The sequence below is a fragment of the Oreochromis aureus genome, linkage group 16 (genome assembly GCF_013358895.1).
Source record: "Oreochromis aureus strain Israel breed Guangdong linkage group 16, ZZ_aureus, whole genome shotgun sequence".
In the NCBI taxonomy this organism is placed as follows: domain Eukaryota; kingdom Metazoa; phylum Chordata; class Actinopteri; order Cichliformes; family Cichlidae; genus Oreochromis; species Oreochromis aureus.
The window spans coordinates 1,728,608-1,744,097 of NC_052957.1; the positions used below are offsets into that span (position 1 = coordinate 1,728,608).

General features: G+C 42.1%; 1 protein-coding gene across 1 annotated transcript in view; it reads right to left on the reverse strand.

Annotated features, from left to right (window-relative positions):
- lrp1bb (low density lipoprotein receptor-related protein 1Bb) overlaps positions 1-15,490 on the reverse strand; it is a 270,456-nt gene that overhangs the window by 3,150 nt on the left and 251,816 nt on the right. Inside the window, exons 83-89 of the mRNA XM_039600082.1 lie at positions 15,218-15,382; positions 6,823-6,984; positions 6,124-6,298; positions 5,713-5,817; positions 1,575-1,651; positions 930-1,020; positions 495-645 (exon numbers count right to left, since the gene is read on the reverse strand). Coding sequence (XP_039456016.1) covers positions 495-645; positions 930-1,020; positions 1,575-1,651; positions 5,713-5,817; positions 6,124-6,298; positions 6,823-6,984; positions 15,218-15,382 — 926 coding nt within the window. The remainder of the gene's footprint in view (positions 1-494; positions 646-929; positions 1,021-1,574; positions 1,652-5,712; positions 5,818-6,123; positions 6,299-6,822; positions 6,985-15,217; positions 15,383-15,490) is intronic.

The window sequence follows — 15,490 nt, forward strand, 5'->3', positions numbered from 1 at the left end:
GAGCCAGCATCTGCTGTACTGTAAATTTAACTTATAGGAGATCAAATGGTACAAATTTGTTAAGGTTGTATAAACTTTTAGTTGGAACACACGTGCAATAAGTTTTATATGTGCCAAAAAAAATAGTTTAGAGAGCAATTATTAAGCTTTCAGTATTTAGTGCAGCAGAGTCCTGCAGCTGCCCAATAAAAGTTACATTGAATCAAATATGAGATGAAAACTGAAAATTAATCCACTCACTTTAAATGAGTATGTAGCTAAATGTAATTACATTGACATTTGTATCTGAGAACATACGAACAGATTCGGCTGCATGTGTTAAGCCCCAAAGTTCCTCATTAACTTTCACTCCAGACAAGTTTCACTTAAAACAATCTGGTTTCAGCTCGATCAAGTCAAACACTGAATTCCATCCTATTAAAACAGGAATGATGTGTTGTTCAATGAGCACACGTGACACACACACACACACACACACACACACACACACCCACCTTATGAGGGTCAAGTGTGAAGTTTGGGCGCAGCAGGCTGCCTGCATCAGCATGGTTGTCGTGGTCCACTTCATACATGTTGTATGACGGGTTCCCAATTTCCACGTTTATCCCTCCGTTGGTCATGGGCTGCCTCTGCACACGTTTGCCCCTGAGCCGTGCAGAGCACGTCATCATTAACACGACACACAACATGCCGTGAGTGTGCTGCTACACGATGCTACTGGACATACTTGGAGCATTTAACTGTTAGATAGCCATAAACGATGGATTATATCACAGGCTCAGAGTTCAGATCTCCTGCTGAAAGCAAACGTTTCACTCATAAAGCAAAGGCATCCATTCATCTTCAAAGCTCTGCGATGCTGGAGCTCTCACCTGTTACTGCTTAGAAGCTTCTTTTTCTTAAATATTTGTATTTCTTTATTGACGTACCTTTGCCTCCGTCGGCAGATATAAACACCTGCTACCACCATCACAATCAAGATGACCAGCAGGACCAGAGGCACAATGATAGCGATGCTCCCTGGGGAACAGAGAGAGGAGAGGCAGTGTGACGTGATGAGCGACCATCAAAGGGGCTCAGATGAATTCACGCAGTGACCGCGGCGTGAACAGAGCCACTTTAAATAACAGTGTTTTCACTTCACAGGGCTTCGCTGTTTGCACATTTCACTCCATTTACATAGTCCAGCACAGGCAGGCTGCACATTCACATTTAGAAATGTGAGAGATTTTACACTGACATGCACGACTTCAGAATATATATTTTTTCTGCAAATCTTACATTTAAGTTGAAGACAGAGGAGTCATATTACTGAACCCTGACGGGCTGGTGACTGCAGTCCCTCTAATTCAAACAAGGAAACCCCGCTGAGCAGAGCCCTTTGTGCTCAAATGATACAAACCGGAGAGGTTGGTAAGAGTTCAGTAGGTCGACACCAATCGGGACCAAATGCAGTGACGATGCTCAGATGTACAAGTTATTATTTCACTGAAATGCAATAAGGTCAGTGAACCAGTAACACGCAGGTATTCAAACAGGACATTTTAAGGCTTGTTGACATTCCCAGTCCTCACCTCCGCTCGTGTTGTCTGATCTGCTGCTTTTAGGGGCGGGTCTCTCACACTGTGTTCCTGCCCAATTGGCTGAACATCTGAAGGAGGTCAAAAGAGAATATAAATAAACTATCATTAGCATACTTTGGCTGCAGAGAGGCTGCTGAGAAAACAACTTTGCGAAATGATCTACGATATGATGTGACTGGCTTACATATACGGCACACGGCTTAGATTCAACACAAACAAAACACCACCTGGAGAGAGAGCACTAAGCACATACATGTTGTGTCCGTAAAGAGCTTAATGTGAACTGACGTGTTGAATATTCAGTGTATTAACAAAAAACAGGAAAGAGCAAAGGATGACAACAAGTCGTCATCTCATTTGTGTTCCAATGGGATCCGATGGGCGTGATGCATGACCCTTGTTAGAGGAGGTGACATCTAATTTAGCTGACGCTAAAGCATGTAAAGCATGAGTGATCTGGTGGGGGCGGCAGGGTGATGATAGGATGAAACTATCCTAAATAACATGCACTTGCAGAATCAGAACATCAGGCTTTCAAAGATACCAAATGTCACAATGACAAGAACTTTATTAGCACATCGGGCGTAACCTGGGTCTTTATTTTCCCGCCTTTGAGAAGCAAAAACCAGGATGGAACTGAGTCCCTTCAACGAAGAAACCCGGCTAAGCTGTAAAAGTTTAAGGCCTTAAATATGAACACCGATTAAAGATGACATGTTCAGCCTAGTAAATTATGTGCAGTGACCGGTCAGGACGTATTTAGCTAGCCATCATGCGCAGGCTGCAAATGCACTGATGCCCACATCACACACACAGTGTTATGTTGTAATCTTCCCGTGGTTCATGTGTGCAAGGTGACGCCTGCATGAGATGGGTGGCAGTAAGAGGCAACAAACGTTATGCAGCAGCCGGTGATGTAATAAGTGCCCCAACTACAACGTAGTGGTGCTAATATACATTAGCACCACCTTTATCTACCATGAAAGACTGCTGGTGCTGCTACTATCTCTGTCATTTATAATAGAAATAGGAATCATGTTTGCCTTTAAGCAGCAGTATATAGCATCCTGTACTGTTACCGCTTAGCTTGGCCCACCAGAAAGAGAGCTACAGCTAGCTGTGTCCTAAAGTAACAAAGTGAGCATAGCAACATGCTTCAAATAAAAACTATTTCCTGTTTTAAAGCCGTTTAAATACCAAAGGTTAAAATGAAATACTGTCACATGTAACTACTTAGAAGAAACTCGGCAGAATTTCTACAAAATTCTGGTTTTGAACCTTAGAACAGAAACAAGCCACCTGACCAGTGCTGCAGTTAGTGTTCGACCCAAAAAGGCTGTCACATATTTTTGCTCTTTCTTACTGCAGCGAACATGTTCAACACGTGTTAGTGCTAATAATAGTCATAATTATAGTCATGTTGTGGTAATAGAATTTTCTTCCATACAGAAATAAATATAAGTCCACATATTCTAATAAAACAATATTATAGTATTCTGTGTCAGTCCACCAGGGTAGCATTATTTTCCATTCACGATGAGTCATTACTATATCCAGCACTTATTACATGACAAGCTGCTACAAGGAGGCACCATCACAGAGAGGCCTATATGCTGGACTGAGGCTGAAATGAAGCCGAATGGAGTGGGGGTGGGTTGTGTACAAAAGGAGGTGAGTGGGCGCTGAATACAGCTGGAGAGGTGAGAGGGACCTACTTGCAGCGTGGTTTGTTAAGAGCTGTTAATGTGCACATCCCCTCATTCTGACAGAAGTAATCGCAGGGGTTGGCCAGCTCATCACAACGTTGGTTCTTGAACCCTGACGTGCAGCTGCAAAACATGTGTTTGGAGTGACAAAAGGGCCCAAGAACTGTTCAACTGTCGGCTGCCTCATGAGTGGCGACAGAACGCTAAACCCTGTTAGCAGCTTAAGTCAGAAGATGCAACAAGACAGTGCGACGTCTGCAAATTAGCAAAACAGATGAACAAACGTCCCTGCTCAGCACGAGAGGCGGACACCTGCGGGGCCTGCTGCACATTACTGAAACTGTTAAACAAGAACTTTGGGCCCCAACATGATGGTTGTTTGTATCCACATAAATACATTTAGTTTTATTAAACAATAGAAATGACAGCTTACGGGGGAAATAATGATTTGATTCTCTGTTGAATTTGTGAGTTTGTCACTGACAACAACATCAACAATCTCTTAGACTGAAAATTAACCAGAAACACAAAAAAGCAAATTATATAAAAGCTCAAAATGAATTTGCATGTCACTGAGTGAAATACGTATCTGATCCATACGTATGTCATAATCAATCAATCAATCAATCCCAGATATTCCTGATTTCAACTCCTGTGTTCCAGTCCAACCTCTGCACCACCACGTGTGAGACCGAAGAGTGTCGAAGGTCGCCAGTGCCTGGTCTAAAGACTGTAGACCTGCACAAGGCTGGAATAGGATACCATCAGCAAGAAGCTTGGTGAGAAGGTGACAACGGCTGCTGCAATTATTTGGAAGAGGAAGAAAAATAAATATCATCCTCAGTCTGGAGCGCCATGTGAGAGCTTCCATCATGGGATGAGGATGATCACAAAGGCTCTGGATCAGCCCAAAGCTCCACGGCACACCGACAGGCCCGACTTAAGTTTGTGAACTTCTAAATGATTCAGAGAAGGCTCAGGAGAAAGTGCTGTGGTCAGATGAAACCAAAACTGGCAACAGCTCAGCCCACTGTGTTTGGGGATGTTTTTCTGATAGTGTACAGGATGGCTTTGCCTCCCTGAGGGGGCCAATGGAGAGGGCCACGTACCGTAACATCTCGGACAAGAACCTCGGCCATGGACGAGTTTCCAGCATGAAAATGACTCATGTCATGCAGGAAGGACCAACTCATGTTTTGCTCGGGGATCAGTTATTTATTTCCATCACTGACATGCAAATTATTTTATACCTTTTATGTTTGATAAAAACGTACAAATTTAGGGATCAAATAATTCTTTCCCCACTGCACAGCTGACTGGATATTTCTAACTGTAGATGCTAAAATAACTTTGCTTTTGTGCAGAAAAGGAAAAGAGCAACAACATAAAGTCATACAGTATATAGCTGCTTAACAGGAATGTTTGAACTTTGTTAGACAACAGTGAAATGTTGAGGTATTCTCTTGGTGTATTTGAGGTTTTTAAAGCAAGAATTATTCCAGCCGTAGCAGCGCCGCCCGCTGAGCTTTCTTCTTTAGGTAGGCTTGATGAAATATACATTTACTCAGAGTATTAAGGTCAAACATTATGATTTCTTGACGCCGACATATCCATCATCTCACATAATCTCTCATCTTGCAGCAAATAATAAACCACATTATCAGGATCTGTTAACCTCATCGAATAAGATGGAATCATTTGCATAGAAATTGATTCCCCTGGAATCTGTGAGCGGCGCCTGCAAATTTCAATTTAACTACAGTGGACAATGGGCATTTAAAAAAATTGAGAGTTGGCCTTTGAAATGGATTTCCAATTTCCTCCTTGGACAGATTTTTAACACAGCACTGCGTGTGATTATAGCGGAGGAGGTATTCATTTACAGGGAGCCCTCTGAGTAGCCTTTCGCTGTGATTTCTTCACGTGTGCCACTCAAGCTTTAGTCTCGTGCAATCTTTCGAGCTTCGTGACACGCTGAACTACCGAGAAACTTCTAAACCCTCTGACTGAAGAGAGCCACAGAGGCCTGACATCAGCTCTCAGCTGCAAGGAGGAAAAGTGTGATATGTTGAGAATAGCTGGCTTTGAAGGAGTCTGAAACCATTTTTATCTTCCTAAAACCTTAAGCCACAGCGAGGTGTCACACAGCACAGGATGCTGTACCGGCACTCGGCCCCCTGCTGTTTCACGGCCTCCACATAGTGACATCAAACCTTCAACTTAAGGATTTCTTTCCAAAGGGAGACATCTATCTCGCGCTGTTCTCGAAGCAGGGGAATGGTACCCGCGACGACTTTCAGTTTTTAAAGCCGGGCTTTCTAGGGCACAGAGCCGGCGTCTGAATCGAAACAGTGATGTGAGTGTGAATAACAGTGCAGAACATTGAGTTTTTCCTTACTTTCACCCATTAGGCAGTGACTTACTGACAGAAAGGCAGGTTGGTGTCAGGGTCCAGGTGGCAGGTACCTCCATTGTAGCAATATCCGTCACACAGCTGACAGCTTGGTGCTATTCTGCCATTTGTGCAGCTAGAGGGTGAAGAAATAATGGATTCTAGTTACAACCAGAAAACTATACTTACAGGAAGCAGAGAGTTCAGCTCGCTTCAAATTCACTGACATGACCAAACCTAAAACGCTACAGGCTACGTGGCCTTAAATTATTGATTTAATTAAATCAATTCTTCCCGCCGGCAGCCTGTGGGTGAAGCAACTGAGCCCTGAATGAACAATATACTGTTTAACTTGTTTTTTTCCATGAATAAAAATCAACTATGAAGCCTCACAGCGAAAGGGATGATGGACAAGAGTAGCGAGTAAATACGGAGCACTGACTTGCAAACCACTTCTCCCGTCTCCTCGTTAATGAGGCAAGGAGCTCCGTGGCATCGGAGACACTTGTCCACCTCGCACTTGTTCCCCTCAAACCTGGCGGGACACACGCATTCCACGTAGCCGCTGCTGGATAAAGTGCAGGCCTTGGAGTTCACGCAGTAGTGATGACAAATGTCTGTTTTAGGTTTGCAGAGATAAACAGAGAGAGAGGATAATGTAGAAACATAGTCTAAGCTGATTAGAACAGTACATGGCTTTAATGGGACTTAATTATCCACATCAAATGATATCTTAGCCACAGATGAAAACATATCACCCTTTGGGCAAGCAACAGTGGGAAAAACTAATGATGTGCAGATGAAATTGTTTCCCCGCAACCCATTATGTCAAAGCGCAGCAAAAGAAAATACATTATCACCCCGGTGCAGAAACACCCAAAGGTTGTTTGATGGTAGAATTTTGATTTTTGTTTATCTGCAAATTAAAGCAAATGTGGTGTTTTTGGAAAGAAGAGACTTTGAGGGGATTGCTTTTGTCTCTCGCTCAGAGTGGGAACTCTCAAACGCTTTGTTCTGTGGATTTTGTGACATAACTGAATTCAAACTGATGATTTTCTTTTGATTAGGTGCTACTGCCAGTCACAGGCAGCCGGGGAACATCAATGACTCTTTGTGTTTGTTTGCTGCCAACAGGACTCACGATAAAGACAGCGGTCCCCGGTATACTCGGCCATACAGCGGCACACCGGCTGGTTCCCCTGAGTCACGTCGCACGTTCCCCCGTTTAAACAGTAATTGTCACAAATCCTTTTCTCACAAAAAGGCCCTGAGAATCCGACAGGGCAGCGGCACGTGGGCTTTCCTGAAAAGAAATATGAGAATAAAAGGTTATTAGAGCACGGGAAATCAGCAACGAACTGATGAATTAATCCATCACAGAACTACTTTAGTTTGTTCCACAGAGCCCAAACTGCTGTGCACAAACATGATGCAGCCACGCACCACTGCCTCGTAGCTGTAAACACACCTGGAAACAGACCTATACAGATGCACTTCATATTTATATGGATATATACAGGACTGTGCAAAAGTCTTGAGCCTCACCTAATTTCTTTATAGAGAAAGAAATTATTATTATTATTCTTGATATAGAAGTCAAGGTGCTACAATAAAACACAGAAAACACAAACAAAGTCATCTTGAGCAATAATTTCACTCATTTTCAGTCACATCGCTGTAGCTGATGATTTTCAAAGGTTTCTTTGGTTTATTTGCTGATGAAGATAAAGGAAATAAATAACTTCACCCTGTAAGACCCAACATCACAAAATAGCCAGAAAACTCTGATTTTTTGGAACTGATATGTTTATTAACCCTTATAACAAAATCCACACATATCATGTTGTGTATGATATATTTTTTGTTTCGCATTTAATTTATTGGGTGTTTTTGGCAACTTTTTGTTAACAACAACGTTAATTTTAGACCAAAAAGAGTTTTGTCCATAACATTTTGAAATTATGGCAAGTATTGATCATGTTGATGAGACAGAGGTCTCAGAAACTCATGTAGCAAATATGATACAAAGGGCAATACAGGGTTACGGTGTGAGCCGGACAACATAGCACTTTGTTACCAGCAGCATCAGTAAAACATATAATTTGTTTTACTGATGCTGCTGTCAAGAAGCAATTCATAATGAAGGGAAACAGGCAGAAAAATCTGAGGTATGGCAATAGAAGTAAGAAGTGGACTGAATACTAACAGCAACAGGTCATATGATGAATTCAAGGATCTAGATTTGGATGGAGTGAAAGAAGCCTGGAGAACGATTCCTGCAGAAAACTCACAGACATTACGAGAAAGCAGGCTGCTGGTTTCGCTCACTGGGTGGAGACAACCTGTATGCTGTTAAGGCCTCGAGCCATTTTCTGTGTCACTTCTGTTGGTCTTACATCCGTCTTATATCTACTGTCCCAATGCAATAAAGTCTAAAAAGCCCCAAAACAGATATATCAGAAAATACCAGAAAAATTGTGATAACAAATATTGACTTTCAAGCTTGTTAAAATCGTACAAACTCTATAAAATACAGCCTCATATGCTGTATTTCCATGCATGTAGGAATGGCCATCGAGAAGCGTTTTTTCTAGTGAAATGGTTCCCAGTAGTTCAATTCCTTGGAATTGTTAGCCTGCTTGCCTATTGATTCTCCTTATCGATCTCAGTTGGTGAGTCGGAGCAGGAAACAGTGGTGGAGTCTACAGTGTGGATATAAACATTACTTTTATTTTTATTGCACAGAAAGGTGAGAACACGATGGTGAAGTGCAAACTGCATCCAGGACCGAAACAACCGCATCATGCTGCTAACACAACGCTTTGGCTCTTTGCAAGCACCTGCACAGACAGCATGCTAATGCTAAGCTAGGTAAGAACCCAGAGTGATGGAGTCTGAGTGACTGCTGACCCCAGACCAGCAGCCACAGTTATAAAGATTGTATAAATACCTTGGTGTGAAACTGTGTTACAATCCTAGAGCTCACACACGTGTAAAAGAAAAAGCACAGAGTGAAAACGATCTTCACACAGACTGTACAGACACACATGAACTGCACGTTCAGATTATTTTTACAATTAGAGACGTCTGAGTGGTGAAAATTGCCTCCTTGTGCGGGTAATCTGAAACAGTAACCTTCCAATCATGCTTGCCGTTTTTATAACGGACAGGCGAGAGCAGGAAACAAGTTCAAGAGGTGTTCAGAAAAGGTAACAATTGAACACTACTTACACAGCACACAACCAAGTTGCCATGGATACAGGTCTCGCCATGTAGGTCACACTACACCACTTGGTAATTTCACACTCTACAATTCTGTGCCTGGAATAATCTGACTTTGAAACGTCCAAAGGAAATCAAACTCCTTCCATTTGGATCTGATAACTCAATAACTGATGGGCAAAACGTCACAGCTATGAACTGCCTACTGCGCTCAGCTCTTCTCTTCATTTCTGTAAAACTAAAGTGAACATTAGTTCAGGTTTTCACAAATACTGATGCCAACTGTTCTTGGATGGGTCAGCAAGCTGCAATGTAACTTTTATAGACTTCTTACTTAAGTTTCTTAAATATTGAATATTATCTCATTATGAGAAGCATAAGTCAAACTGTTTCACTGCTGTTATTTAGTAATACAAGGAAAAACTTGTATGAAAGGCATCACTAAAATGTTACGAATGCATGTAAACTTGTTACCATAGGAACGTGGTAGTGTAAACACTGAAATGAGCTCAAACGTCCTGGTCCACCTTTTGCAATGGTGTCACTGCTATGCAGATGACACGCAGCTCTATCTATCCATGAAGCCAGGTAACACACACCAATTAGTTAAACTGCAGGAATGTCTTAAAGACATAAAGACCTGGATGGCCGCTAACTTTCTGCTTCTTAATTCAGATAAAACTGAGGTTATTGTACTCGGCCCTGAAAATCTTAGAAATATGGTATCTAACCAGATTCTTACTCTGGATGGCATTACCTTGGCCTCCAGTAATGCTGTGAGGAACCTTGGAGTCATTTTTGACCAGGACATGTCCTTCAACGCACATATTAAACAAATATGTAAGACTGCTTTCTTCCATTTGCGCAACATCTCTAAAATTAGAAATATCCTGTCTCAGAGTGATGCTGAAAAACTAGTTCATGCATTTATTACTTCCAGGCTGGACTACTGTAATTCATTATTATCAGGATGTCCTAAAAACTCCCTGAAAAGCCTTCAGCTGATCCAAAATGCTGCAGCAAGAGTCCTGACAGGGACTAGAAAGAGAGAGCAGATTTCTCCTGTTTTGGCTTCCCTTCATTGGCTTCCTGTTAAATCCAGAATTGAATTCAAAATCCTGCTCCTCACATACAAGGTTTTAAATAATCAGGCCCCATCTTATCTTAATGACCTTGTAGTCAGTGGCAGTCCTAGCCTGTTTGGCGCCCTGGGCAAGCAGCAGGCGCACCTCGCAAATGGAGGGCGCCCTTACTCCCAGCAAATGGGCGATAGAAAACCGATCGGTGCCTATGACATTCCCAATATGCGCTGGCTGATGTCGGGGCAGCATGAGTACGAGCAATTTTTTTTTTTTTTTTTGCCGATGCCCGTGATGCCGCCCCCCACCACGATGCCGCCCCGGGCAACTGCCCGTGTCGCCCGTATCTAAAACCGCTACTGCTTGTAGTACCATATCACCCCATTAGAGCACTTCGCTCTCACACTGCAGGCCTACTTGTTGTTCCTAGAGTATTTAAAAGTAGAATGGGAGGCAGAGCCTTCAGTTTTCAGGCCCCTCTTCTGTGGAACCAGCTTCCAGTTTGGATTCAGGAGACTGATAGAGGTATTTTCCTGTTAAAAAGGAGTTTTTCCTTCCCACTGATTCAAGTACTTGTTCATATGGAGTCGTTTGATTGTTGGTGTTTTCTCTGTTTTATTGTAGCATCTTGAGGTGACGGCTGTTGCGATTCAGCGCTACATAAATAAAACTGAACTGAATAGATGTCCACATGTATCTGCTGCACCAAGCATTTTAGACAATGACCATCTCAAGCCTGACTACAATACTGTGAATTCTGGGTAATTTAAGACCTTTTACAAAATGAAATAAATTCATAGTTGAATATTTATGGGATATTTTTTATTATTGTTACAAGTGTAACAATAATAAAAAATAATACAAACAAAGGAAAATTATTGAAAAAAAATACTGCATCTTGCATGAAATCTGCATAAAATCTTAATGTGCTGCAAACCTGCAGCAGCGCTTTGATGCTGTGGTTTCTAATTTTGGCGTTGTTGTCTGCTTCTCCTAATCACTCACCCAGGTACAGATGATTTCATTGGGAAAACAAAAACAGCTGATGATATCTTCACTGATGTCTACATTGAGAGGGTGATTTTCTTCTTATTGTTGTTTCATAACAATGCCAGCAAATCATAATTTATGACATTTTGTTGTGTCCCAAAAGTCAAATTAGTTGTCACTGATTGTTCTCATAGCAACACCAGCCTGATCGAGTCTTCACACCAAATATATACGCATCGATTTTTTGTGTGCCAAAGATGCAGCCTGATGCTAATTTGTGCAGAGCAAGGCGAACAGAGGCAAGTGTATCTGCATGAGTTTAACGGTTCACCTGCTTCTCAGTGGGCTGCAGACACCTGTGAATTCTCCTGATAGGGTGACAATCAGAAATGAAGAGCATCCTTACTGTCACGTTTTCTAAGTAGCTGCACCCACAACAACTTCTCAGCTCAGTGCTTTCAAACAGTGGACGAACACTGGAGGAATTCCTGGTACATTAGTAAAAACAATAAGGAAACTCTATTTATTCACAAGCTGATAACAAACATACAGATAAACTAACTAATGCTTAACAGATCCAAAACAACAACAACCCCACAACCAGGAAACAACAAAAGCACAAAATAAATGCCAAAGGCTACAAAAAAGTTGAAGCACAGATACCAGAAACACAGGAAGTCACAAAGGAAACAAGGAGCAAAACAGACGACCTGACAGAGTTAATTATTTTAAGATTATGTGCAGCCTGCTGTTTATTTCTCAGTTTATGGCTACAGATTATAGCTGTGAAGCCCTAAACGGGCTCGATTTAAAGATTAAAAGTTACTGTCCCACAGCCTAATAAAGAAGACGTGAAAACACTTTGTGTTGTCAGCAGATCAAAGTGTAATTAACTGTATTGATTGAACAGGTATTCTTGTGTTTTTGTTCCAGCTTCTAAACGAGTATAAAAAAAGACTCAGCAGCTTCCTTCTGAGAATTAAGAGCAAAAACATTCATATAGTTTTTTCTTCACCTAAAGAAAACATCATAACATTAGTAACTTTACATCATTTGTGGCGTGAGTAACGAGCTGCATCTATAAACTGCCTCCCAGCACAGATCTGTGTTGCACTCTAAATATGCTGTAAAGTTGTGACCATGTTGGTCGAGCCACGTCAAAATTACAGCCGTGTTTGTGGCACAGAAGCTGACTTTATGCTCAGCCTTTGCACCCCTCAAACACATCATCAAGTTCACCGATGACACGACTGTGGTGGGTCTCATCAGCAAGAACGACGAGTCAGCATTCAGAGAGACGCTGCAGCAGCTAACGGGCTGGTGCAGAGTCAACAACCTGTCTCTGAATGTGGACAAAACAAAAGATGATTGTCGGATTCACAAGAGCACGGAGAGATCACTGTCCACTAACCCTAACCCTTAACATGGATGGATCCTCTGTGGAGGTCGTTAAGAGCACCAAATTCCTGGTGTTCACCAGAACCTCTCCTGGTCCCTCAACACCAGATCCATAACTAAGAAGGCCCAGCAGCGTCTCTACTTCCTGTGGAAGCTGAGAAAAGTCCATCTCCCTCCATCCACTCTCACCACCTTCTACAGTTGGACTATCGAGAACGTCCTGAGCAGCTGCATCACTGTCTGGTATGGTAACTGCACCGTATCGGATCCAAATACCTGACAACGAATATTGAGAACAGCTGAGAAGATCATTGGAGCCTCTCTTTCCTCCATCACGGACACTTATCCCACCCACTCCATCCACAAAGCCACCAGCATGGTGGAGGACCCCACACACCCACTCACACACACTCTGCTGCCTTCTGGAAAGAAGTACCGGAGCATCCAGGCCCTCCCTGCCCGACTGAGGAACAGTTTCTTCCCCCAAACCATCACACACACACACACACACACACACACACACACACACACACACACACACACCTTCATACATCAAGTTACTTTTTGCACAGTGCTCAGTCTTTTGCACTGCCCACTGTCATTGCTGCACTTTTGTGTTGCACTGTTGTGTCTGTATCGTTCTGCTCTGTCTGGTGTAACAATGTTTTTGTTTCATGCAGGTTTTGCACACTTGCACTTCACGCAGTCCTGTGTTGATTGTCTTATATGTCATATGTAGCACCATGGTGTTGGAGGAACACTGCTCCACTGTGTGCTGTACCACTGCACATGGTGGAAATGACAATAACTTGACTTGAAATCTGTACTCATACAGAGGATTAATTGGTGGTTAGAAACCAAAGGGGAACACGGCACAGCTGAAAGCACTCAAGACTATAAGACAGAGAGGGAATATAACCTCAAACAAGAAACAGGAGAAACCCAACTATCCAAGTAAAACAGGAAACACAAAGACTGGGCACCCACAGGGCAAAGGGACAGAAAGGAGGTTAAAGGTTATCAATCCTACTCTGCATCAGCACCGACATGACAGCACAATCCATGACACAACATCCAGCTGTTTACTGACGATAACATGTTTTCTGGTAAACTAACAGGTTACAGATTGTGTTTTTTGAGTGCAGCCACATGAACAGATGGAAATATGAGGCCACAGAATATCAAATCTCAGAAAAGATTGTTTACAATTCTATGCAGTAAATTTCTATCAACAGCTTGAGAAAAAATATGCAAATTGTTTCAGTCAGACAAACTGAGCCGCACTTTCTGAACTGCAGATTCGAGTCATCTTCATGTCGTAGCAATAATCCAAACTACATCCTTTAACTGCATCCATCTCCCTATTTTCCTGCTAATGGGCGGGAACATGAATCGTTGAGCTGACAACACTTTAAAGACGGCACTTTACACTTTGGATGTTTGGCTTCAGGGAGAAGTTTTGGATAATCAGAGCAGTCGAGAATCATAAAGGAAAGACGTGGCTGAAGGCCACCAGCCTGACGGGAGAGGAAATAATAAAGTAACAAACGTAGCGGACAGTAACTGTGCTGGATCATACACAACCAGCGAGCGCTGAGGAGACAAGAAGTCATGCACAAGTTACACAAATGTGTTTAGACAACTATGACCCACAACATTTATGATATATTTACTTGCCTTTTTTTATTTGACACAGTATAAAGTTCTTTACTTTCATGTCACAGAGACACAGGTTTGTTTAAAATGTGCTGCTGCCAAAAGTTCAGTTAAAATCCAGGTAAACCAGTCGAATCTGTGAAGGTGGAAATTCAATGACACCTTCTGTTTTTAAGGATGAGACTGGGAATAAATCCAGCCTCCAAACTGACTGTGAGTTTCCTTTTTTATCACCAAAGGAGAGATCCTGTTTGACTATAATCCATCGCTTTTGTCACTCAGTCATTTAGAGCGATGCTTGGTTTGCATTAGACGTGTGGTCAATGCAGTAAAACAGCACACAGTTAAACACAGCACACATTTTCCTCTGCCCACTAAGAAAGGAAAATCACTTCAGTATGTAAGCAGCATAAACAGGTCCAAGACCCGATCATCAATATTAACCATGAAAGACCCAAAACAATGTAATATTCACGTACTTCATCTCTTTTAAAGAGTTTTAATGAGCAGCACTTATTTTACCATCTGCTTAAGTCACATTAAGTTGTAAGAAAACAATAAAAATACTGTATTTGTAAAAACATCATTTATTTCCTGTTAGGTAATTAAATTCATGTAATTGATAAATATTTAATGAATTGAAACCACTTGAATAAAGCCAATAATAAATCATGCCACACCTTTCTATATTAGGCCAATAAATATGTTTCATTTTTTATCTGTATTTTTTTTTTTAAAAAGCAACTTAACTACTGTGATGTGAGAATGACATACAAAGGCTTTTAAATCCAGGAAAGCTTATTTAATAGGTCTGTACGTCCTGATTCAGTTTCACTGCTGATCTCAGGAGAGCTCCTCAATGGAGACCTTCACATGAAAGGTTGGAGGCTCCTTTCAGAGCAGCATCAATGATAAAACTGCTCAACTGGCTTATGTAATGCAGCCAAATCTGAACTGATGAGAGGAAGCTGCATCATTTTAAATGAAGACAAATGTGTCTGCGTGTCATCAAGCAGGGGTCAGTGTGTTTAAATCAAAACCGGGATGTTAGTCACTGGTAAACAAAGAACGTAAAGAATCCTGCAGCATAAATGTTCATATGAATTATTCTTCGTGCAGCGACTCATAGAAACACGTCAAACATGTCCAAAGGAATCATGCAGTAATCAGGTTTTGAAAGCACAGACGTACCCAGTGGCGAGCCCATGCAGGTGCCTCCGTTTAGGCAGTAGTCTGTGCAGTGGTTGACCTCACAACGCTCCCCTGAAAAGTCAGGCCAGCAGTAGCACCTCCAGTCTCCTTTCTCATTGGCTAAGCAGCGGCCTCCATTCTCACAGGGGGGGCGGCACAGTTCACCTTCACAGCGGCAAAGTCTGTATCACTTACTGCAGCGCCATGTGCACAGTCACATGATATTTAACAGTGTTATGGAGCTAATGTGAGACAGCGACAAGCACAGAAGTG